Below are 24058 nucleotides of genomic sequence, written 5' to 3'. Positions count from 1 at the left end.
ATTATTTCCATGAAGCCTCAGTTTAGGAGTCTCTTGGGAGGAGGAGGAGGAACAGTGCACCCAACAGCAGCGAGGAGCTACAAGCAGAACGCCTTTCAGCAAGTGCCAGGGGTGTTCCATTTACCGGGGCCATAAGGAGTTCACGTCACAGGGCATTTGCCAGCAGTTTCATGATCACTGGCATGCACAGCAAGGGTGCGTCTCACCATTGAAGCAACAAGCTGTTAAAGTGTGTGACTCATCTCACAGCAACGTTTTCTGCCTTCCGAGAGGCGAGCAGCCTGCAATGAGCAACGCTGATAAGATGCATATTCAGAGGAATTCTATTTGGGCAAAAAGCTATTGACACATTCAAACCCCTATATACAGAAGCCTGCCCAAATGCTGACTGAAACACATGAACACACACATTGCAATATTGCAGTATTGTGGTAAGACATTTTGCAGATGGTTGGGTTGACAGTAATTTAATCAATTTATATGGCTCAACTCAGAAATGCAAAAATGGCTTTTAGCCCTTATAATTTTTTATCCCTTTAAAAAGAGCACTCCAGAGGAACAGTTTCCAGTCAAAAGGTAAGAAACAGTGTGTGCCTTGCTTAAATCACTGACTACTTCAAATAGGTATCACCTCTTTCTTCTCTTGCTTCCAGGATTCCCCATTTATGCAAAAGATATGAGCTTCATTGTCACTACCTAATAATCAAATTAAAACGATGCTCAGGCAAATCAATGGCACAGAGTGGAAGTATCTTTAAGTCAGAGGCTGAACTAAACAACTGGAACACCTGGAACAGGCAGCTGAGCAGCCTAAGTGCTCTTGAGTGGCAGGGCCAGTTCATATGTTCACTGGTCACAAACCAGCAGCTCCATTTGTACTTCTTGCTAATGGCATTAGCATGAGTTGGATGAGAAGATTGCAAAGCCTGCAAAGAGCCCCCTTGCTTCAGCTGGAAGCTGAAGCCTTCATGGGAGGATGTGGTTTGTTGTGACTGAAGAATGAAACCTTGAGCTGCAGGCTGTGATCAGGGAGCAGCTACACTGAGCTAAGCTGCCCAAAGGCTATTTTCCTTTTTATTTTTTTTTTTTCCAATTCCCAAGACAGAAGAGTTACAGCTTTAGATTTTTCAGGATTTTTTTTCAGTAACTGGAAATCCTCAGGCATTACTCCTGCATAAAGGCAGCTCTCTTATGCTAGAATATTTCCAGCACAGACTGCTTTGTGGATGACAGTCTCCACTCAAAATAGCATTTTCCACTTATATAAACATGTCACTGGCTCCCAGAATGCCTGTAGATGCTACTGTACCCTGCCCTTTTCAACTTATTTCCATTTCTTAAACAGCAAGAATCAATACTGGTCAGATAATGACTCATCACAGCATTACAAGCTATTTACATTTTCAAATTACAAGCTCCTTTTCAAAACAAAAGAATTTATGTGCCACTGGAACTCAAGAGGTGAAAACTGAAATCAACTTATTGTTGAGATATGCTACAAAAGGAGCTAGAGCCCTTAAAAGGAGATAAAGATTTTCTCATGCACTCTGCAAGTTTTAATAATGTTTCTCTATGGTTCTAAATGAGGCTGCAATTCCACTGTCATCATCCTCCTCAGCTGCAAATACTGTTCTCACCTCTAAAGGGACACTGTATTTCATGCAGATCCTAGAGGAAACCTGGTAAGTGTGCATACAACAGGCAGCAGATACTCCAGAGAAGGACAGGTCTTCTGTCACAGTTTAAATATCAAACCGCCTTAGGAACAGGAGAGTATCATCACCCATGAATGCACTTAAACACACAAAAACTATCTGTGCTCCAACTGCCTGGTCTTGTCCAGCTAGAGAGAAATCATCTTTTAACAGCACAGCATCACACCCAGCAAGAGGTGGAGGCCTCCTGGTTCCCTCACAGGGCTTCCAGAAGAAGTTTGAAAGACAGGTAGTTACAGATCACCTCACTGAAACAGTTCTATCTCCCAAATGGTGACAACTGGCACCAGAGGAAACAGGTACCTGTAGGGCACTGCAAGGTTTGCCTAAAGTAGAAATCAGCTCATTCTTCTGGGCCACTACCTCTGAAAACTTCAGTTTTCAGAATGAGCTCTGGCTATACCTAAAAGACATCAGCTGGAGAAAATCAAGAAACAATAGATGATCTTTACTGATCAGAGCATCTTTAAATATCAGGCATTCCTAACTTTACTAAGTGTTTCATAAGAAGCTTCTGATTGCCCAGCTACATTGTAGTTCCCTCCAAAAATCAACTCTCCATATCCTTATCCATGCAGCAGCAATCAAGATCTTTATTTTTTAAAAAAGGGAAAATAGAAAAATAAGTTCTATGTGAGATAGACTGGACTTATCAATGATTAAGTGATCTCACAATTACCACATTATTTAACAGCAATTACAGGACCAGGGGTAGAAAAATGTTATATTTAGCTTCCCCATAAAGAAGTGAAAATATTTCCTGTACATTCTACCAGCAAGGAGCTTCCAAGCACAACATGACAGACACTCCCAAACACATTTTCAGGACTCTACTTCCTGCTCAAGCTGTTCTCTTGGGGTTGAGGAGAAGTCCAAACGTTTAGGTTTTCATTTGCTTTAGCTTTTTTTTTTCCCCCCAAACTGTGCATTTTAGAGTAATATATACACAGTGTATCCTCTCTTTTTGGGTCAGTTGGTCCCTTCCAATTGTTGCATATTGTCTCCCTCAGGGTAGGGAAGACAAGTGAACTGTGAGCAGCCAGGGCCAGATTGCCTGCCCAGCTTCTTTACTTCTCAGGAAAGAGATATAATAAACAAAAGGAAAATAACACTTTCCAGAAATTACAGATACAATTTTTTGGTAACTGTGCATCAAGAATACTTTAAAAGGCCAAGTTTCAATAGATTATTTCCAATACATGTAATTATCAGCCAAGAACTGCACTGAGCAACAATACATCAACCTTAGCACCAAGGACCTCAAGGCATCTTTGTATTTTACTGTAGCACGGTCTGTCACCACTTTCTGCTACCACAGCACATCAGAAGACAACAGTTGTGCTGTAAGGATTGAAGATTGCAGTCTTATTTCTCAAGAGTGACTGCATAACCAAAGGCCAAAAAGAAACAGCCAAAGTCTGGACAGACAATTAAAGGAATTTTACAAGTCGTCAAGCAATCAGAGGGCTGTAAATGTATAATCAACACTTTGCATAAACTACCCTGAAATGAATGCTCATGAGATGCTCTGTGGCAATGAGAACAAGATAAAAACCTATAAATAAAAGCCATCCAATTTCAGAGCGATTCAGATCAGCTATTCCCCTGAATCCTTAAGAACCAATTATAACAGTTTATGGGGCACACTTAATGCAAAAAATCCAGTTTGAGGACACCAATTTCACCCTTTCTCCTTGTCTGAGAAGTTTATCTCTGAAGCAAAAAGACATCAAGCAATTTAAAAAGAGAATCCGTTTCTGTCCTCAAAATTCTTAGTGACCTGGAAACAGAATTAGACATAGCCATATGCTTGCACACTGACATGCTCCTCCCTTGCCCACAAGTTCCAGCAGTTGCCAGATAATCTTTGCTCAGAAACAGCAAGGACAGAGCCTTATAGTACTAATAAAATCGAGCAAAATGAGCTTTCATTTGAAGAGTTAACTTGGAGGCAGCCAAAGGAAGCTACCATCAGTTTACAACAAATTGATTGAAACAATTTGACTTAAAACTGAAAGAATCAAAGTCCTCCTGCTGCAGTTGGCAGGGATTCATGAGAATGGCAAGCATGGCAGGCTTAGACCAAAGCCTTCCAAAGGACTAAAAATGTGTCTGCCCTGCTCACAAACCAAGGAGAACGATCTGAAATGATACTAAAGTTTTGATTAAGAAACAAGAAGCTTGCGGCAAAGGAGGAACACACACAAGCTCTAACAGAAGGAGAGAGAAACAACCCACCCCAGATATTTAAGAGGCTAAAAGGGCAGTCCTATCCTGAAGTGTGGTTAGGGAGCTGCAACAGGAAATACAGAAGTGTTCAAACAATAGCAGTTAAGATCATGATGAAAATCAAGTTCACTTTATAGTACAAGAGAAGTCTGAGAAAGCAGAAGTAATTATCAGGCCCAAAACCAGGCCAGGAATATGCCACACACTTATTTCTGGTACAGAATACACCTCCACATCATGGCATGGGAGAAAGAGAATATAGACACATAAATCCAAGGCTACATCTTCTGGATTCATCAGACTCCACGGGGAGTTGTTTTTATATTTAACAACTAAGTAGTATCCAAATATCAGCACAGTTTCAATTTAATTTAATTGGTTGGGAAACAGCCTGGCTGTTGCAGATGGAAAAGCTTTAGAGGATACAACTAATTGTTCATATATATATAAAATATTTAACAAAGGGAGGGTCTATGCATCCAAGTGGGAGAAAGAAGGAAAATTAATCCAAATGGGAGAAAGAAGGAAGATGCCAAGACAGACCTATCTATTCTCACTAGATGCATTCAATGCTATAAATGTATGGGAAAAGGAATAGTGGAAAGGGTGAAGAAATCTCTGAAGTAATGCTGCACATTAATATTTATAGTAGGTAAGTATAAGCAAAATTAATCTGTGTTGCTAAGTAAACATATCTCAGGAGAGACATGGGAATGAAAGAGGGCGAAAAAGAGGTAAGTGTTCTGACAGCTAAAATGCCATTGGGGCAGGCAGGTCAAGTAGCTTATCTACTTTCAGAAGAGCTTACCTAACACAACAAGAAATATTTTCAAAGTAGTTGACTTTTTCATTCCCCCCCACTGAGGATGAAAGCAACTGGGATTTCAACTATTCTCTTCCTCCTCTTCCTCCAAACATTCGCAAGCCAAGCATAACAGCAATGTGATAATGCATGAGGTTTTTTAAGGATAAATGCTAACTTAGATCTAAGTGTACACAAGTGAAAGCAAAGCTATTTTCATTCTCATCCTTGACTACATCAGAAACGGCACACAGAGGGTAGTTAGCAGCTTAAGGGGTTAACATGCAGAGGTTTATAATAGAGAAATACAAACAACAAACAAAACAACAGCCTGTCCCAAGTTTAAAGAGCACGGAAACGCATAAGCCTTCAGAGCCACCTGTGCAACCCAGGGCAGCAATGAAAACATCGTCCTGCTGCACATCTCACTTAGGGATTTGGAATCTGGCCGGTCTGTGTCTCTCCTGGGCTTGACACAGCCCTGTGAAGATTACATGCACCGCTCTAAAAAAAGGGGGAGAAAACCACCTTAGCTGCCCGCAAAAGCAGTGCCGGGCACTGGGGATACCCAGAGGATGCTGTCAGATGAGATCAGCTGAGCACAACCGGAGCCCCAACCATGTCAGGTCGCTTCCACACACGGTTCCCGCCTCTCCCACCGCATACAATGAACACAGAATAAACCGGGCGGTTTTATGGAGACAGCCCCGCGCCGCCCCATCCTTCACAGAGGGGCTGGGTATGACCGGCACCGTGCCCCATGAGGGCCGGGAGGGAGCTGCCCTGCCCCAGCACGGGCCTGCTGAGGGGCACCGGGACCCCCGCCCGTCCCCTCGGCTGTCAGCAGGCCACAGCCCAGGGGCGTGTGAGCCTCGTTCCTGGGCACCGTGGGCCCGCATCGCCCCCGGCCCGGGGCCCGAACGCCGGCAGCACCGGGGTGGGGGGATGAAGCAGAGGGGGTGCAGCGCATGCGCAGCACCGCGCGCCGGACCCCAACGGCCGCCGAGCGCCGCGCTGCCCTCAGTGCCCGCCGGGACTCACCGAGGCGCAGGGGCTGGAGGTGGCGCTGGGGGTAGGCGAGCGCTGCACCGTAACCAGAGCCATCGAGGCGCGGCGGGCCCCCCCCGCCCGGCCGTTCGGCGGGGGCGTCACTCCATGGCGGGGACAGGGGAGGGGAGCGGAGCGGAGGTGGCGCAGCGGCGGCGGCGGCCGCGGGGGGCGGCAGCGGCGCCAGCCCCGCGCGCGCCCGCAGCCTCTCGCCGACTGAGGCACGGCGGGGCCGGGCCGGCCGGGCACAATGAGGCGCCAGCGCGCACGCGCCGGCTGTCAGCGCGCGCGCGGCGCCGCCCTCTGGCGGCCGCGCCGCATTAACCCCCGAGGCGCCGGCGGCTCCTGAGGGGTCCCGGCATCCCCCGGTCTTGGTCCCTGAGGGGGTCGAGATAGGCTGGGGGCCTCGACATCCTCACCCCGGTCCGTGAGAGGGCTGGGATGGACTGGGAGCTTCGACATCCTCATCCCGGTCCGTGAGAGGGCTGGGATGAGCTGGGAGCTTCGATATCCTCATCCCGGTCCGTGAGAGGGCTGGAATGGACTGGGAGCTTCGATATCCTCATCCCGGTCCGTGAGAGGGCTGGGATGGGCTGGGGGGCTCGACATCCTCACCCCTGTCCGTGAGAGGGCTGGGATGGGCAGCGGGGCCCAAGCATCTCCTCCCGGGTCCCTAAGGAAGCTGCAATGGGCAGGAGGGTCCCGGCATGTCCACCCCGGCCCCTGAGGGGGCTGCGATGGGCAGCCCTGAGGTACCTGGAGTGCCCCAGCATTCTCTCCCCGGTTACTGAAGGGGTTTCGGCGTCTCCCCCGGGTCCCTCAGCCTCATAGGCGGCTTTTATTAATGTATGTCAGCAGGGCACCCTCCATGTGCCTCCTGCCTGGTGATGGTTTGTGGAATCCCATCCCACTGGGATAGTGGGTATGGCAACCACTGGTGAAAAAGTTGCCAAATGGTGAAAGTTGCCATTAATAGTCACATAACAGCTTTTCCTTGGGTTAGGCAGCAATAGTAACTCCATAATGAGAGAAGCATATAGCACCTCTTTGTACAGCAATGCACACGTCCAAGCACCAAAAACAAGATCTAATGATTGCATCTTAAGCATTCAAACATTCCCAGATGCAGAACTGTTTGGTGTTTGGGGGTCTGAAACAAAGGGTCAAGTGCTATTAAACTTATTTGCTTTTCAATTTCAGCCTGGTGCCACCAAATTAATGGGAAGGAGGTAATTTGGATCAAGAATCTACAAAATTCATGGGAAAGAGGTGACTGGAATCAAGAATTGTCTTGGGTATTGAATGACAACATTACATATGATAACCAGAAACTGTTCTAAACATTAAGCAGAACAAACTCTTTGTCTGGAGTGTGTATCAACCCATAGATTCCATTTAAGTACATGGCTGATGCTGCTTCAATCTGTTCCTCAGATTGACAGCACTTTTCCCCCTGTAAATTTAAGAACTGGAGAAGACACATAGTTTCTCTTTAGGTTATTCCTCAGTTGAAATAATGATCCGGGAGTCTCCTGTAGCTGGACTTGGCTATGATGGAGAAGTCAGATTTGCAAAAATGGGACCTTTTGCCTCCTGGTGGACAGGTGAGAATGGAGGAAGGGATGGAGGACAGGCTCCCTAAACTAGACTAAACAGTTCACAGAGTGGGCTGCACAGCAAGCCAGGGTCTTGAACATGCAAGTATAGGGCTGCTTTCAGGCCCATAGCTCATGTTCAGGTACGTCTGCATTGACAGAGAGGATTGACAGAAGACTAAAATTCCCAGAGTAGTGTAGCAGTTCCCTCACCTGAGACTGATGTTTCATCCTGGATTTTGATCGAGTCATGCAAGGATTACTGTCAAGAAATGATTATTTAAACCACGTTCCAAAGTAGACTTCTGTGTAATTTTCATATACTCTGTAGATCTTCCAGGTATTTGAACAGCAAACTCTTTTACAAAACATTTACCACAGGTAAACAATGGAGTTGCTATCTACAGTTCACTAGAAGTCCAACATATCAGTTATTAGCTACAACAATCACAAATTGTGATAGTCCTCCAGCCTCTAGAAAGGTGTAATTTGCATGTGCAGTGTTTTTTTAGCAGCAGAATTTAAATATGGAGAAGGAAGCTATAAAGCAGATGTATTGGGACTGAAAAGAGCAATTAGAGGGCAGGCTGTGGTCACAGCATCAGTGTTGGTACAGAAAACAGACTGGAAGTCTAGCCTTATTCCTTCCTGTGCTGGAAGCACTGTGGTCAGCACCTGCTGCTTCAGCCCAGAGTAGCATTTAAAAGAAGAGCTGTACATGAGCTGGTTTTGTACAGTTTTCCAAAACTGACTATTTAACACACTGCAAACATTTCCCTGGCTAACACAACTTATTATTACTACATGTTAGGGCTTTTATTGCATAATCTTGGTATCAGTTGCGAAAGCAAACAAAGAGTGCTCCCAAAATGTACCTTACACAGAAAAAGAAAAAAAAAAATACAGAAGAGGCAATTCCAGCAAAACATCTGTGATGACATATTCAGCCCATTGTTTTGTCAACAGTGCAAGTATTTGGTGGCATTATAAAAGGATATACTTTTCTTAGCGAAAACATTAAGGGATAACAGCCAAGTTAGATAGGGTACAATTAAAGGCTTGCTTAACCCACGGGATTCCACTTCCAGAAAAATAAAAATAGAGCTGTTTTGATCCATCCTTCTAAGTTCTAGTTGTATATTCTTGTTTGGGGGTTGAAAAAAAAAATCACCTTTTTTTTTTTTTTTAATTTATGTTTCATTCTCAAAAAGTTTTGTAAGGTAATTGTAATAGCAACAGAATTCTGAATTGCAAAGGGGAAAAACCAAGCCCACCTGGGAGAAGAGATAACAGGAATTAATCATGTGCAAACTGCTTTGAGGAAAAAGTGCACAATCCAGTTTAAAGCCTCATTTTAAATTACTTCTGTGCACTAATTTTCTGCTTCATTTTGTTAACATAATTGATGCTAGACTTCAACACATCTTGGAAATACACTGCAATGAGTATATTTCCTTCTGATATGTTTCTCCAAATAAATAGCAAAGAAATAATAATTTATTATAGTGTATTTTTCACATGAAAGTTGACCTCCTCTATTTCAAGGTTTCTTACAGGCTATTCCATGAAATGGAGACTAATAGAGGGCAGAGCACCTTGCAGCTGTTCCAATGACAAATACCATAGATAAAGTAACAGTTCAGTTTCCCTGCAGGTAGGCAATCCAAAGGTTTTGCCACTTCCAGTATAAAATACAAAGAAAGAAACATCATTGGATAAACCTTATTTCCTGGCAGAAATTGCTGTAAGTTTCTCAGTTGGAAGTCGTGCCTAACCCAAGGGAATTGCTGAACAGGCATCTGATTTACATTCGTGTAAGTGGGTGCAGAATGCCTGTCGTAGATGTGCTTGTCTTTTGCCTTCTCCTTTTCCTGTCATATTATTCTTTAAAGAATATAGGAGAGATTATGAAAGGAGATTCATCAAATTCCTTTAGATTCAGGTTTAAAAGCAGTCTGAGAAAATGGCACTGTGCATTCCCCTCTCGTTAATGCTTGTGTGCCTTTCCTGCAAGACTGCTTCAAAGCAACACAATAAAGAAAGCCTGGAAATGTTTAAATTGAGTTTGTAATTAATTTCTTTTTATGTTTAAGATCCTCACATTTGGTTTACACATCCTCCCTTCAGCTGGTAATGGACTTGACACAGTTATGGAGTTTGTGAACCTTGAATCTGAAGGCAACCTGTCAGTGGCACCTGTGGATTCTCTCTCTTTTTTTTTTCTCTTAATGTTCTCTGTTGCTATTCATAGTCCTTTTTTGATTTTATTTTATTTTCAGTCATGTGATGCAGTGTTCTAAGTTCAGTACAGAAGAGTCTGTTGGGCTGTGCCAAAGCCAAAAGACAACCTACAGCAATTCTGATCGTGGAAAGATATAGCAACCTTTGGGATTATTGCTTAGCAACTGCAAACACACAGAGGAGTAAAACTCACAGCCCAGCTCCACAGCAGGTCTGAGAAATCCCTAATTCACTTCAAGATTTTTAATGGTTGAGAACAGATGGGCATATATTAAATCCCTGTTGATTTGCAAAGCCACTTTGAAAGCAGGAGGAATAAGATCTATTTTGATACCTGCTCCAAAGGTAAGAAAAACAGTTCTTCAAAGCTTCAAAAAGCAAAGGAGAAAACATTTTAAAATTTTAATTGTATTGAAAAGATCATGTATTAAAAGGGTATTGGGCTTTTTGTGATGAGATAAATATGCTCTCTGAAACACATGAGGGAAAGGCAAAATTATTTCTGAGCAATAGAATGTCAAAGAGATTTGGCTTTGTTTTTGAAAATACTTTTATAACTCACACATCTTGAAAATATTTACCTAAACAAACTTTAGTCTTTCCTGGCTTTATCCTGCCCATCAAAATTCTCTAACAGAGTAACAGTGAAACCATAAGAATATTGTTTATGAGCAGATTTGGGTTTTGTACAGAAAACACAGAGATAATCTTTTTGTACCTGCAGGGATTCCAGCAAGAATATTTTTCTCACAGAAAAGGAGCCAGGGAAATGGCATCCTACTAAATAATGGAAAGCTTATCTTGCCTTTAGCTTGAACAAAGGCTTACAGGAAACTTTATATCACACTTCAAATTTCCTGGGTGTTTCTAGAGCTTGCTTCTGTGTTCCATGCTTGCTGTTATTTGGGCTCCGTTTGGGAATGCCATGGGCCCTGAGAGCTCTCAATATTATTGTAAAATCATAGACTCATAGAATCATTAAGTTTGGAAAAGACCTCCAAGATCATCAAATCCAGCATTTGACTGAACACCACGTTGTTAATTATGACCATGGCACTGAGTGTCACGTCCAGTTGTTTCTTGAGCACTCCCAGGGATGGTAGCTCCTCCCCTTCCAATGCCTCTCCACCCTTTCAGTGGAGAAATTCTTCCTTATGGGCCAAATTCTCAACTAATGAAAATCAGCACTGAAGGTTATGAGCCAATGGAGTCTTATCTGTTGTGTGTCTCTGTAATCCTCCACAAATCCCAAGTTTCATGTCCTGATTGTAGCATTCCTGTGTTGTTTATTTTTTTCTTTGTTCTTCCATACCCTCTTAGTCTTCTTCATCTGTACTGCATTAAAGCACTGGGCACAGTTCTCCATGCTCTGCTTCCATTCCTGGAGTTATGTGGATGCTGTGGAATTGAGAAAGAACAGTCACACTGCTTGTTTCATGTTTTGTTTTGGTCAGAGACATGGAGATCCTTTAAAAACATTTACTAATCCTCAAAACCATCCTAACAAAAGATTGAGAGCGGTGTAAAAAACATATTCATCATCTTTCAGAATCAGCCACCTCATAAAGCAGAGTGAAGTTGTCACTTTAGCATTGCACAGAAACTGCAGAGGTTTTCATAAAGGATGTTTTAAAAATAACAGAAGTATTTGAAACTACAAGAACAGTTTATTTTGGCACAACAAAACCAGCTGATTTGGAATGTGACCAGAACATTTGGTTAACACCCTGCTCTGAACCAAGGAGTCTGGTTTTACAGCTTATTGAAAGGAACTCACCTAAGCAAGGAACAATTCCACAGGGTGGACAGGTTTCCCTTTCTACCACTGTAAATCCAGACTCCTTTCCAGCTCATGTCCATTGGTGGCAAAACCAACTACCAGCCTAAAACCCTCTTTGTGGGTGAGATAGACAGTTTGAGCCAGAAATCCGTCCCATTCCCAGCAGGAATGGACCTTTGGAAAAAATTTACTGGAAGATGCCAACAAGCCCATTGAGAAAACAGAAATTTAATGCTGTGAAGCATCCCACCCATCCAGGCAGTATTTGTACTCCAACAGTGTTAATGAACGAGAAGGTCAACATATTCATGATTAAATTTGTGTGCCAGGAGGGATGTAGATCACGTTCATGCATTTCCTAGAAGGCTGAACAGCTTCAGAACAGCTACAAATGCTTAAACAGGAAGAGCAATACATATCGAAAGCTCTGGATCCGGATCTGCTATGAAAACTGAAAGACCTCAGTGGAAAGAACTTTTTTAAACAAAAACTTGAAGAGGATAGTGTGGCAACAAGTTCAGAGTGGAGTTCCATCTCTGATTTGGAATGGTGTTAGATTATTTTTTAATATCACCTTTCTCTTGCTGTTGTGTTTAATGCTGATCCGGGGATTTACAGCATGCTACTGATTTTTCATGCTTTGAATCATGTAGTAGCCAGGTTTCTGCTCTATTTTGTGTGTGTAAATGCATGGAGACATATAGAAACATTTTTCAAATTGTGCCTTGCAAGCAGCTCAGTTTTTTCCTGGTATTTCACAGAATGAACATTTTGAGCACTGAAGGCTGAGATTGTAAAGGAATTCTTCTTTTACAGAGTGATCTACAACATAAAGTGGTTGTGAACAACTTAATTACAGAATTCATGGTATAGGTTTCTCCTTTCTGTGGAAGCTCTGCTGACCCGTGCACCTGTGTTCTTGTTACCTTAACAAAATGTCCAGAGCAAAAAAGAGTTGCCACAGTTAAAGTTGTTTGTGGGACAAGCTTCCTCACTGTTCTTCACAGCCTCAGAAAAGCTGATGCAGAGGAGGCATGTAGAGGAATCTTGCCCCTGGGTATCTGGAATTTTTCATTACTTGCTTCCTTTGTCTCATATCCACTGGATTTCCTGGAGGCAGGGAATGGACCTGGACAGAAATAATGTGCTGGGGGTAAGAGGATTCTGCTGGTGGGAACTGTTCGCTGGTTGGTTTTTGAGTCTCTTAAGTGACCAGGAATTAATCATTCCCCTTTTGTGTCTCAGTTTCTTCTGCCCTAAGAAAGGAACACACTAGTTTAGTTGCTCTGTCTCCAAGGGCTGTTGTGATACATAATTGATCTTTATAAATCATTTACTGATCTTTGAAGTAAAGGGTCTGTATTTATTTAAGAGTACAAAGCAGCAGTAACAGAATAAAAAAGGAACATAGAAAAAATATTAGTTAGTACCTAACAATTGACTCTATTCCTGTGTCACCTGTTAGGGCACTGCTGCATCTTTTAGCATTATATAACATCTGCTTTTTTTCTGTGTCACAGTGATGGAGGTATAGCTGCTCAGCCAGAAGAATCAGCCCAATCTGCAGATCTACAAGATCCTGAGCTTGGCCATAAGCATAGGACTACAACAAAGATGGAAAGCAATCAGGGGCATGATGAAGTGCCATGTCCTAGTAACTACACTTCATGGAAAGAGTGTTTTCATGAAAAGGTACAACAAAGGTGTCTGAGTCTGCAGGAGACAAAGGTGAAGTTGGTTCAAGCACAAAAGGCAGAAGAAGCAAAGGTGAGGAGGAGAGAACCCGGGGACTGGCTGGCCAGAGAGTGGTACAGTGAGGAGGAGACGACACTCAATACTCGCATCTATTTGCTCGACAGCCTCCTCCCTACATTAATCCCAGGAGTAGAAAATTTGTTAATGGAAGTGGAAAGAAACCACGTGCTTGTATCAGACCAAGAACCAACCAGATTGAATCCCATTAATTATCTTGGAGAATACCTGATGAGGCATAACCCTCAGTATATTGTTCCTCCAAAACCAGGCCCATACCTGCGAGAAATGAAGGTGGTCTCGGAGGAGCTCAAATCTTTGAAGCAAGGTACAACATCACAGAGGTGAGAGCACTGACAGTGTGGCTGGTCACAAGGCCAGAGCTGGTGTCTTGGTCTCTGTTTTACAAAAGGAATGGTGTCCCTGCAGCCTGGCTGGCAGAACCTTGAGCAAAACACACCTCGTGGAGCGCAGTGCTAGGGATGGTATTTGTCTCATAAAAACTTGAGAAGCAGGACAAATGCCAGAACATGGCACACAGAATGAAACACTAGTTATTCCTGTTTAAGGCAATATTCTGCCCTTCACAAGGATATAGTTCCTCCTTAAACTCTCTCTTAATTACACATGAGCAATGCAAACTTCTTCCAAACCAGTCTAGCTTAGTGACAGCAGCTATTTGGGACAGGTGTTAGTATCAAAGGTCTGGACACTCTTCAGATAATTTCTTCTGTAGTCTTCCAAACTTAATAAAAACGTAACCTTTTTTCCTCCTTCAGGATGATTTCTCTTGACCAAGACAACAACATTGTCCTGGCACATTGTAGAAACTCCTTTTCCTGGGATTTTTATTTAAGCTTTCCTTTTATATTCTATTTTTCCTTTTAAAGTAGAAACTGTTTTGTATTTTGTTCTGATGCTTATTTCTAGGCTGTTTGCTTTAGTGTAATATTTAATGAATATTGGAACGGGGTTCCATGACACCCTACAAAATGCTAAGGTTAGAATGTAAGAACATTAGATGAACAATAATGCTTTATTTTCATTGCTGTCTTCAGGAAAATATAGATGTGAACTTTTCAGTTCATACATGATCCAGAGGTGACTGTGATTAATGTTAAAATGACTTATTCACTACTAGATCACTTTATTCTGTATCTGTGTTTGTAGAATAATGACTTCTGTTTGAATGACTCTGTATTTGCATAAATTGTTCATACACCTTGAATATTGGTTTCAGTGTCAGGAATTAGGGAAGTAAAATGTTGACATGTCTTATGCATAAATCCTAAATGAAGATAATTGAAGTTGCCAGTATTATAATGCTTAAAAGAATATGTTAAGTCTCTCTATCTGAGCTTCTGTTTCCACGTTTCCATTAAACATACTGGTGCAGTTTGTAGGAAGCATGTCTGATGTGAATACAACAAGACAGTGTGAGAAGTGAATTTCATAGTCACTGATAAAATAATTTCAGTTTTATTTTCTATTTTTTACATGTTGGTCCACTGAAACAAATGAGCTGGGGAAATACATCTTTCAGTGAGTTTTCACTCAAGCACAGGCTGTTCTGGGGGGATGCTTAGGATGTCAGCCTCGCCACTTTGCTTTAGGAACAATTTTATCATTCCTGTTGCTTCACAGAAGGACACCTGGATACAGGACCATATCTCACTTTTATGTTGAAAAAGTAATTGAACTAAAATATATAAAATTTCCTGAGGTTTTGGATTGGGCTTTTGTTTGGTTCTCTTTTATGGGCTTATTTTCCCCTCCTAAAATACTCTTGGTTTTCATTGTGAATCAGACCTGGTTTCTGGAGAAAGATTTTCCTGTTGAATGCAAGGTGTTGGCTACCCATGACCTGTTATCTTGACCTTGGCTGTTAAGCCTATTTTTACATTTGGAGACAGGTTCTCAATTTGTAGCTCTCAGACCTGAGTCAAAGGAAGTGGCTATCAAGACTTACAGAAATAAATATCTGCATAAACAGCATTGCCAGGGTTGCCATTGCCATGATTCTGTAATCATGGCTGTAGCAGGTTTTGCATATCCGCTGGTAGTAGTATCATGAGATTTGCATTCACATCAGCTCAGGATTTACATATTTGTGATGGCTGTATTGTGGGATTTGCATGGGATTCTTAAATCACAGCAATGCAGGATTTTAACAACACCACACAGCAGTGAGACTCCTCATGTGAGTCACTGGATTTCAAACAGGCCAGAATTGTTACAAGAGCAGTGCCAGTCTGTGCTCAACACTTCTCATCTAATCACCAGAAAGGTGAGGAATGAAATTCTGGCTCAAATGGAGGTCCTGGGAGCCTTGGCATTACCTTCAGGCAAGGCAGGATTCATCACAGGTTCCCATCTAACACTTACCTATCCTCAGTGAGGTCTCTTGGCCTTTCTCCAGTTTCTCTTTAACTGCTACCTGACTGGGAGTCAAGGCAGGAAAGAGAACAGATGGGAGAAATTCCTTATGCACATGGACTGATACCTGAAACAGAGCCTTTTGTCCAGGAATGGGAGTCCTTCAGGCTGAGTCACCCATCCCTGTGTGGGAGGCAGGCAACTTTATTCTTAGGAAACATGTTTGGTTCTGCAGGGAGAAGTCACCTTGCTGCCATCTCATCTTTTCTGGAAATGTCTGATCTGAAATAAGCTCACTTTGCAATGGGTGCCTGGTGCTGTTATCCCTGTTTTGTCATTATTGTCTGAGGGACACCAGGCAGAAGATGCATCTGCCCAGTTTTAGGACCCTAGAAATGAATGCAAAACTGCAGCCCAGTGCAAGTGCAGCACAGAATGTAACTTGTGCTGGACACTGCCCAAATTAATCACCAGAGCACCTTGGCAGCTCTGAGCAGGCTCTGCTTCCAGTTTCCAGAGGAGCTACCTCTACAAATGGTCTGGTTTTCTCCTGCTGCAGCATACATTGGAGAAAAATCTGTTTGTCCACTTAGGTTGGTATCTGCTGCATTCCTTCTCTCCTCTTTGGCTCTGGGAAGGAGTCAGAAGATGGAAAAATATTCTACCCTTCCCCTGCTATCAAAGTGCCCGAGGCTGAGCTGCCTCAGCAGCACTTGCGCAATGACCACCATCGATTAAGGAACCAAATGATTCATTAAGAAACCTCTGTGATAAATGGCCATGAAGAACAATGACCTTGTGATAAAACTGACTGTGATCAAAGTGTATTGCTGTGACATGTAAAACAGGTTTTTCTGTTCATTAAAGAAAATATTGATGGATTATATTGATGGGTAGGATGACCCCAGAAGAATGGAAGAGAACAGGGACAGGATCAGCCCATTTCAGAGCATGTGAAACACAGAGGGAAGAAGGGAGCAGGAATCATTAGCTAAAATATAGGTTTTGGAGTTCTCAGGTACAAAAGAGGAGTGATTCCCCTTTCTCTTAGTAGCTACAGAGTGTGTGAAGGCCAGAAAGATGAGCAGCTACCTCAGTATGGAGAGATTCCAGCAGCCTCCACCAACATGAGCTCTTCTCTCTATCTGAACTGATCATTTGGGTTTAAGCATTTTGACCTTCCTAAAGGGTTTCTTCCCCATTTCATAAATTAACAAAGTCAAAATCAAAGCAGATGAGTTTGGGGTCAATTTTATTCATTTGTTTTGTTGTGTGAAATGGAGGATTGGGAAAAACATGGCTGGGTGTTTAGAGAAGCAAAGAAAACAGAAGCATGAAGAAAGGGAGCTGACTGGCAGTCCAAACCTGCAAGCTCTGTGTGTTCAAAATGATGGAGAGGGTGAGGTATTATCCCTGTCCTAAGGCAGTGAGGGCTCTATTGTGTGAGGCTACTTCAGAAATTTCATTGAATATTGCTCTTTGCCAGTGAAGTGCTTGTGTGAAAAGGTACTTGGGTTTGGAGACAATGAAGACTGATGCAATTTTGTTGGTAAATCAACTGTAGCAAAATTATGCACCTGTCTCCCTGCTAGAATTGAAAGGAAATTGAAGGACATCTACACAATAAATGATGAATGTCATTATAAATGTGAAAGTAAAATGTGTTGCTGTTGAAATGACACAAAACTAGGGGAGCTGCACAGATGATTTTCTGACATTAAATGTCTTCCACATAGACAGGAATTTCAGCAAAGAGTTGCTTCCTTTTGTTTTGTTCTTTAGGGTAGGCTTAATCAGTCTTAAGTATGTCTATGATGGTATCTTTCTAATCCATGTTCCCATGTCCTACAGGCTGGCCCAGATGAAGGCTGAGGCAAAGAACAGACGTGAGGAAAGGGAGGAGATGGAGAGACAGAGAGCTGAGGAGACAGCAAGGAGAAAGGAGGTGTTGACAGATCTGTTCAAGGAGTGGATAGTGGATGGCAGAGACAGAATCCCAGCAGCACTGGTAACTAGGGGAGATCCTACTGTTGCAGACAGGATGAAAGGGACATTTGTGCTAGTGCCATGTGCCCCGGCATGGCAGCAAGGGGCACAAGGATGGGTGATGGCTCTGCCACCACAGGATCAGGGGACAGGGCATTGTCCACAAATCTTACCTGTGTGTTAGACCCATGGCTGGCCCATATTTCTGATTATTCTGGGTGATGTATTTTAAGAATTGTCTGCTGTTGTCTGCATGACACAGGCCTTTGACTATTACCTTGATTCCTAGGTTCAGAGTGCCATGAGGTTTTTTCCAGATGTCACTGATGTTATTCCTGAAGATATGAGAAAAGGCAAGTTTTCAGTGTGTCTTCCTTAGTTTTACTGCTGTGATCTGAATTATGTGAACTGTGAGAAAACAGCAAATGGATTTGATAATAGAGAACGAATCTCTAAGAGTAGTTACACCAGCATATGAGCCACAAATCTTCAGATGGATTGGAAAGATACTGAACCACCATGTAATTCATTCATATGTTCTTGAAAAGTATGGAAAAAATGTTTAAAAAATCTTTCAGGGAGATAGAAAGACCAGATGCAGACCTTTTCCACTTGCATCCCTTATTAGCCAGACATTGCCATGTGCTTATTGCTGTTTTTAAGAATCACTATACCAACCTCCTCCTTTTTGTGTTTGTCTCATGGGAGGTCTTGGAAATATTGGCATACTGGGAGATAAGGAACAAAGGTGGGATCAACAAAATTAAAGTCCGACAGTGTTGTCACCTGTTACGGTTTCAGGGGAATTGCTGAGGTTTACCTAATGCTCCACCCAATAGCTCATCTCATCAAGCCATTCCCTTGGCCAGTCCCAGGCATCCAGTGACACACAGCCCAGGGCCTCTGTACCAGAGCACTCATCTCAAAAGATTTCCATAATTCCTGTCCACTTTATATAGCTTACACTTGACCTCCCCAGATAATGATAATTGAATAGAACCAGGAACACTGAAGTGGCAACAGAAGCCTGCTGCCAGCCCTTTACATCAAGAGCCCATAATGATCATCAATGATAACAAATGTGTCTTTGCTGATTTGGGATGATAAAAAGGGCATTCTAGAGAGTGTTTCTGTGGCTGCTGGAGTCACCTCTGCCTGGAGCTCGTCAGCACTGTCTGAATTACAGAATTGTTCCTCTGAGTAATCATCTATTATTGGCAGGACATTGTGTGACTGCCAAACACATCCCCTGTGCTCCTGTTGTGGAGCTGTGGTTCCCCACTGCAAACAGACCTTGGAACATGAGATTGTGAAGGAATTTCCTGCCCAGATATTTGCTCTCTAGATGCTGGGAGTGCTCTCAGTACTATTTCCCTAATAGGCTCCATTTCTTTATTTCACTTAATGGCATTTAATGTACATTAACAGAACACTACACTTTGTTTTATAGTTTAATAAAGATAATGTACAGTTTAGGAACATATTAACCAACAAGAGATAAATGCATTCTATGATGAATTTTCTCATTACTCCTGATATATTTAGAAGAACAGAAAAATAATGCCAACAGAAATAGTATGTCTGTTCTCAAAGATCTCATTCAGAAACCTATATAGATGTTTGTATCTTCTCAGTTCCATTATAGCAGCACAGAAAGTGACCAAAACGTACTTTTGAATATGATCATCAGTAAAAATGTTCCCATATTCTTGAGAAAACTACTATGATTTTCAGATTCCTCTCTTGTAAAGCAGAATCCATGTCTCCAGAGTTCTAAGGCAGATTTATCTGTTAAATCAAAAATAATTTCCTCCCTCAATAATTAGTTGTAAGTACTGTTAAAATCATCACAATTTGCACCAACTTATGTCAAGAATAAGTATGATTCCACAGTTCTGAATAGCTAAATGGAGATTCTGAGCAAGAGAAATGCAAAAGGATTTAGATGGTTAGATGGTCTCAGTACAGTCAGATTGCTTCAGCTACTGTGGGATAACCTCAAATAAATGTCATCCAACATGAGAAGAAAGTTAATGTAACAGCACAATGTGTGATAATATGTATGCAATATGCAAAATCACAATTGTTGCTTTCTAAACCAATATCCCTTCATTTTTTTACCAGCAACCCATGACAGGATGCTGAAAATCTTAAACACGTTGGAAAAAACAGTAAGGCTAAATGAGTTCACAAAGGTGAGAAATTCAATAAGAGCATTTGGTTCAGAATGTGAGGTTTATCACAAAGTGTCAGCATTTCTCTGGGGACAGCCCAGAGGAGTAAGTCAAGGGCTTCCCTTCTCCAGCATCCCAGGTAACTAGCTGTATCTGGACATTTCACATTCCATCTCCATCCTTTGCTCTCACAACACTTTCATTCTGGCTAGCTGTTTCGCTTTCCTCAGAGCTGCAGCCTGTGCTGCTCTTTGGGAAGTTACTCCTGGAGTAGTGGTTTTTAGGACACCCCTCCCTGTCCCTTTCTAGAATGTCAAAGCCCTGAATCACTTGTGAATTCAGACTTTGCTCGGCTGCTCACAGGAGGTTTGGTGTCCCACTACCAACTTTAGCCTAGGGTAATTAGTAACATCCTCACAGTATTGTTATTTCTGACTAAGTTCCATTAACCAGGATAAACCACATCGTGAAGACCTGGTATGAGAAGTGAACTATCGCTGGTCTGAACCATAAACAAACTGCAACAAGCCTTATAAATATTATTGAAGCATTACCAAATAGTTTTAAACTCAAAAGCTGCCATTGGGAAGCATAAGAGGCATGGGTTTAACTCATCAACATCATAAATGTACTTGGAAGTTTCACCCCATTACTCTGCTGCTCCTCAAGCTGAAAACAACCAATCTGGTTCAAACTATATTTATTGAAAGCTGTCCAGGCCAAAGCTTTACCAGCAATTTCTTCCTGTGACAGAGCTAGATTTTATGGCTGGGTAATTAAACCTGTGAAAAGAAGTGTTTAGAATAGGAATAATGGCAGACCCTCATTGCAACAGTGCTAGTGTTATAATACTGTTATAATAATTAAAACCAGAGTATAAAGCAGCTGTGCAGAGACTAATTCCAAGCAACCATGTGTGATTTTTTGTGCTTTTTTTCCCTCTCAGAAGACTCACATGTTTGGTATTTTGCACAGAGATGCATTTTTATGGTAACTTGTTGAAGGTTTTTTTAAGCATGAAATGAGATATTTTTGAATTTAACCTCAGAATTATTGCATCTAATTACGAAGACTATTGCGGATAATGAGAGCCCAGAGAATTGCTTTTGTTACTGCAATGAAGCATCAGTCCATAACCCCTACGGTACATATATATAATCACTGAATGAATTCATGCTCCATTAGCATTAGAAAACTGTTTAAAATATACTTTGTGTACTCTTTATTTTAACTCAATTAAAAATATGACAACAGAGATCAGAAGCACAAAAGACATGGATTGTCAGGCTTTCTGATTTGCCAGGAATGTTCTCTCAGAACATATTCTCTGATGCTTTTTCCAGTCCAGTTTTAATTGAAACAAATGATGAGGCTTTCATCACTTCCCTTGGGAACTGTTCTATTATCAGGACAGGGCTTCTTCTAATTCTCAGCTACAATTTACCTTTGTTCATCCCTTTCCATCATCCACCAAACCCAGAAAGAGATCATCTTCCTCCATGCTGGTCACGGCCCTTTTCTGTGTGGAAAGCATTGCTTTTAATGGACCTTAAAATTAAATAGCACTTTTTTTTCTTCCTTGAATTCAGTGCAGCTTTGTGTTACTTAAAGGCTGTTAGAAAGTAAGTAGAGAGACCTCACACATCATTGTTTTTTGTGTTTGGGGTGTTTTTTTTCAAAAATGCAGAACAGTGGATGCTGTATTTTTACATCCTTTGTGGGGTCTTTTATATGAAAAGCATTTAAATCCCAGAGACCAGCCCTTAATAGTTTATTTCACAAGCTTTGTGCTCTAACATACAGAGCCCCCAACGGTCTGGCACAAAGCTATGGACACCAAGGGAAATGCTCATATTGCCTTTGCAGGGTCAGAACCAGGCTTTAAAGGTTAGATTATTTTCCATGATTCCATATGGCTTCCTCCATTTCTAGTGAGATCAGTAGAACAACAAGAAGAAAAGATCCAATGTTTTTGGTGCTAATGTGTCCACAAACTACATTAAGGCCTCTGGGCATCAAGAAGGAGGCATGCCAGCTTTCTTTGGAGAGGTGTCAAAATCTCTCAGTTAATAACAAATAAATGTATGTTAATTATGTGTGCAGTAATTTGCATATCAGCTAAGAAAGGCTTAAGCCTGTGATGGTGCCTCCTGCCCACATGGTGCTTGTAAACAGTGTCCTGTGAAGCTGTTAGACAGCAGTATTAGTGCATCAAGGTGACATCCAAAATAACAAACTGCTTGTCCAACCTCCTTATCCCAACAGCCACACCTTTAAGGTTCCTCTGTCACAGGGCTCTGGGTTCTAATAACCCCAAGAAGCTGGTGGATACCCATAGCCCTAGATGTGCCACCTTCTCTCCAACCTACATACCGTTTTCATGCTGAAATGAAGGAAAAACCCACATAGCATTAGGAGCTCTTCTTTCCTACCAGCCACCCCTCAGGCTATTGCTTTTTTTCTGCTCTTCCTCTCTTTTCCACTTGTCCCATATATTTGGAAATTATGCAATATAGACATGAATAATAGTAACATATATTAATATTTCAGCTGCCTGTGTGGGATTTCAACAGGTCCAAGATATTTTAGCACTTATGTCAGGTATCCATACTCTCAAAGTAGGATAATGGGAAACCTTCTGTGCTTTGGAAATTCCTCCTTTTAACTGTATGGGCTCCCTGTTAGTGTGGCTGGCTCCAGAAACCTTCAGCCCAGGCTCTGGGATTGTGGTTTGTTCTGATGGCCATTATTATTTATATCATGCACACCACATTTTTAGAACCATATTGCTTTTGCTCATAAAAGCCACATGGCTATAAATCCAAAGTGTTAAAGTGTCTCCAAGGCTGGAACATAAAATCAATCTCAAGTCAGTAGTATTCCCAGTGTCAGAGGACTGGGGTGACAGCAGGCTCATTTTCAAAAGGATCTTCCATTTTTTTATTGTATCCAACTGCTCCTCTAAACACTGAAATTGCAGGCAATGCTCCTTTTGTGGCATTTGAGAGTTGAGTGACTGTCACTCCTGCAGAATGTAATGGCTCAAAATGCCTCCTTGGGAGTGAAGTCAAGAATACTAAATGCTGCAGAAAACCATGGAGAACTTAAAGCCTCCACAAGAAAATCGAGCTTAAGCCACATTTCATAGGAAAGATCTGATCCAGCATCTCTGCTTGAGCTTGGTAAGTGACCTCTGGCCCAGGAAAGGAACTGTTCAGGATACATTTTTGCAGTGCCCCAGGCTTGTTTGGAGAATATTGTTCCTTATGAAGGGGAGAATTAAGTAGACAGCAAGTCTGTATTGTGTTGGCAGATTAAATTACAAATTCCTAAATATTTGGTTGCACGTAATAGATTTTTAGGAGTTCAACTAAAGGTGAAAATGCTTGAAGAAAGCTAACCATGCTGCTTTCTCTCCATAGCTTGTCCTTTCCTACATTGAATATGTTTCAAGTGACAAGTTCCAGGAAATCATGGAATATCTCCTCAAGTGTTTTGAGGACTTCCAAGAAGCAACAAAACATGATACAAGGAGGCAAATTTTTACTGACCTCTTCCACATTTGTGATTATCGAAAGGTAGGCAAAGCAGCCCTCAGTCTAATTTCAATGTGTGAGTGCTCCCAGTTTGGTATTTCTCTGGGTCACTGCTTGCATTTTCTTTTTCTCAACTCTAGAGCCTCTCTTTGTGCTTACTCAGCAGTATTTTAGAGTACAGCTGCTGCGTTGTTGTCAAATTCATAGTTCTTAGATACAGAAACATCCAATAGCCTATTAACTGATGGCTAATTAGAAACGGAATTACCTAAACTGATGACTTGGGACTGAAGTTTGGTGATTCTGGAGAAGAAATTGACCATGGCCTTTAATTCTAAAAAATTACCTGCTTCCACAGCATGTTCAGAATATTTGAGTGCTAATTTATCTATTCAGCCACATTTCAGCAAAGCTAATCTGATGTAGATTCACTTTAACAAATGTGCACATTACTTCAATTATTACATAGATTGCATTAATTTTGTTGCATTAGTTTATAGATCTGAAGGGCTTCTATCAATAAATCTCATAGTTAAAATTTAAAATGCAAAATAATCCACCTTTACAGCCTCTCTGAGAACAGTACTTTGAACTTCAGCCACAGTTTATGGACAGGAAATTAAAATACAGTAAGTCAGTTACAGAGCTGGAAATGAAACTCAAAAGCCATAATTTGATTTTCAGCAGCTTTAAACTCTATCATCCTCTCAGTACACCTGCATCTCCATTAAAAAGCAAACAAAAAAAGTGCTAGACTCATTAGAAAACTAGTAAATAGTAGGAACTAAAAAAATCAATGGCATAAACTATTGCTAAAATCTTGGC

The 24058-nt window shown here is 41.8% G+C and overlaps 2 protein-coding genes across 2 annotated transcripts in view; one reads left to right on the top strand and one right to left on the bottom strand.

The window, feature by feature from the left end:
* Positions 1 to 5991, bottom strand: part of SSH2 (slingshot protein phosphatase 2) — a 91931-nt gene extending 85940 nt beyond the window's left edge. Inside the window, exon 1 of the mRNA XM_005525761.3 lies at positions 5788 to 5991. Coding sequence (XP_005525818.2) covers positions 5788 to 5850 — 63 coding nt within the window. The 5' untranslated portion in view covers positions 5851 to 5991. The remainder of the gene's footprint in view (positions 1 to 5787) is intronic.
* A 1532-nt stretch (positions 5992 to 7523) lies between these two features.
* Positions 7524 to 24058, top strand: part of EFCAB5 (EF-hand calcium binding domain 5) — a 34268-nt gene continuing 17733 nt past the window's right edge. The window contains exons 1-6 of the mRNA XM_088066366.1: positions 7524 to 7531; positions 12930 to 13505; positions 17389 to 17545; positions 17813 to 17880; positions 19661 to 19718; positions 23120 to 23275. Coding sequence (XP_087922492.1) covers positions 7524 to 7531; positions 12930 to 13505; positions 17389 to 17545; positions 17813 to 17880; positions 19661 to 19718; positions 23120 to 23275 — 1023 coding nt within the window. The remainder of the gene's footprint in view (positions 7532 to 12929; positions 13506 to 17388; positions 17546 to 17812; positions 17881 to 19660; positions 19719 to 23119; positions 23276 to 24058) is intronic.

The sequence above is a fragment of the Pseudopodoces humilis genome, chromosome 23 (genome assembly GCF_049639895.1).
Source record: "Pseudopodoces humilis isolate 2021_Gansu_Grassland_sample_001 chromosome 23, ASM4963989v1, whole genome shotgun sequence".
In the NCBI taxonomy this organism is placed as follows: domain Eukaryota; kingdom Metazoa; phylum Chordata; class Aves; order Passeriformes; family Paridae; genus Pseudopodoces; species Pseudopodoces humilis.
Note: the sequence above shows the minus strand (reverse complement) of the source record. Positions and strands in the feature narration are given on the sequence as shown.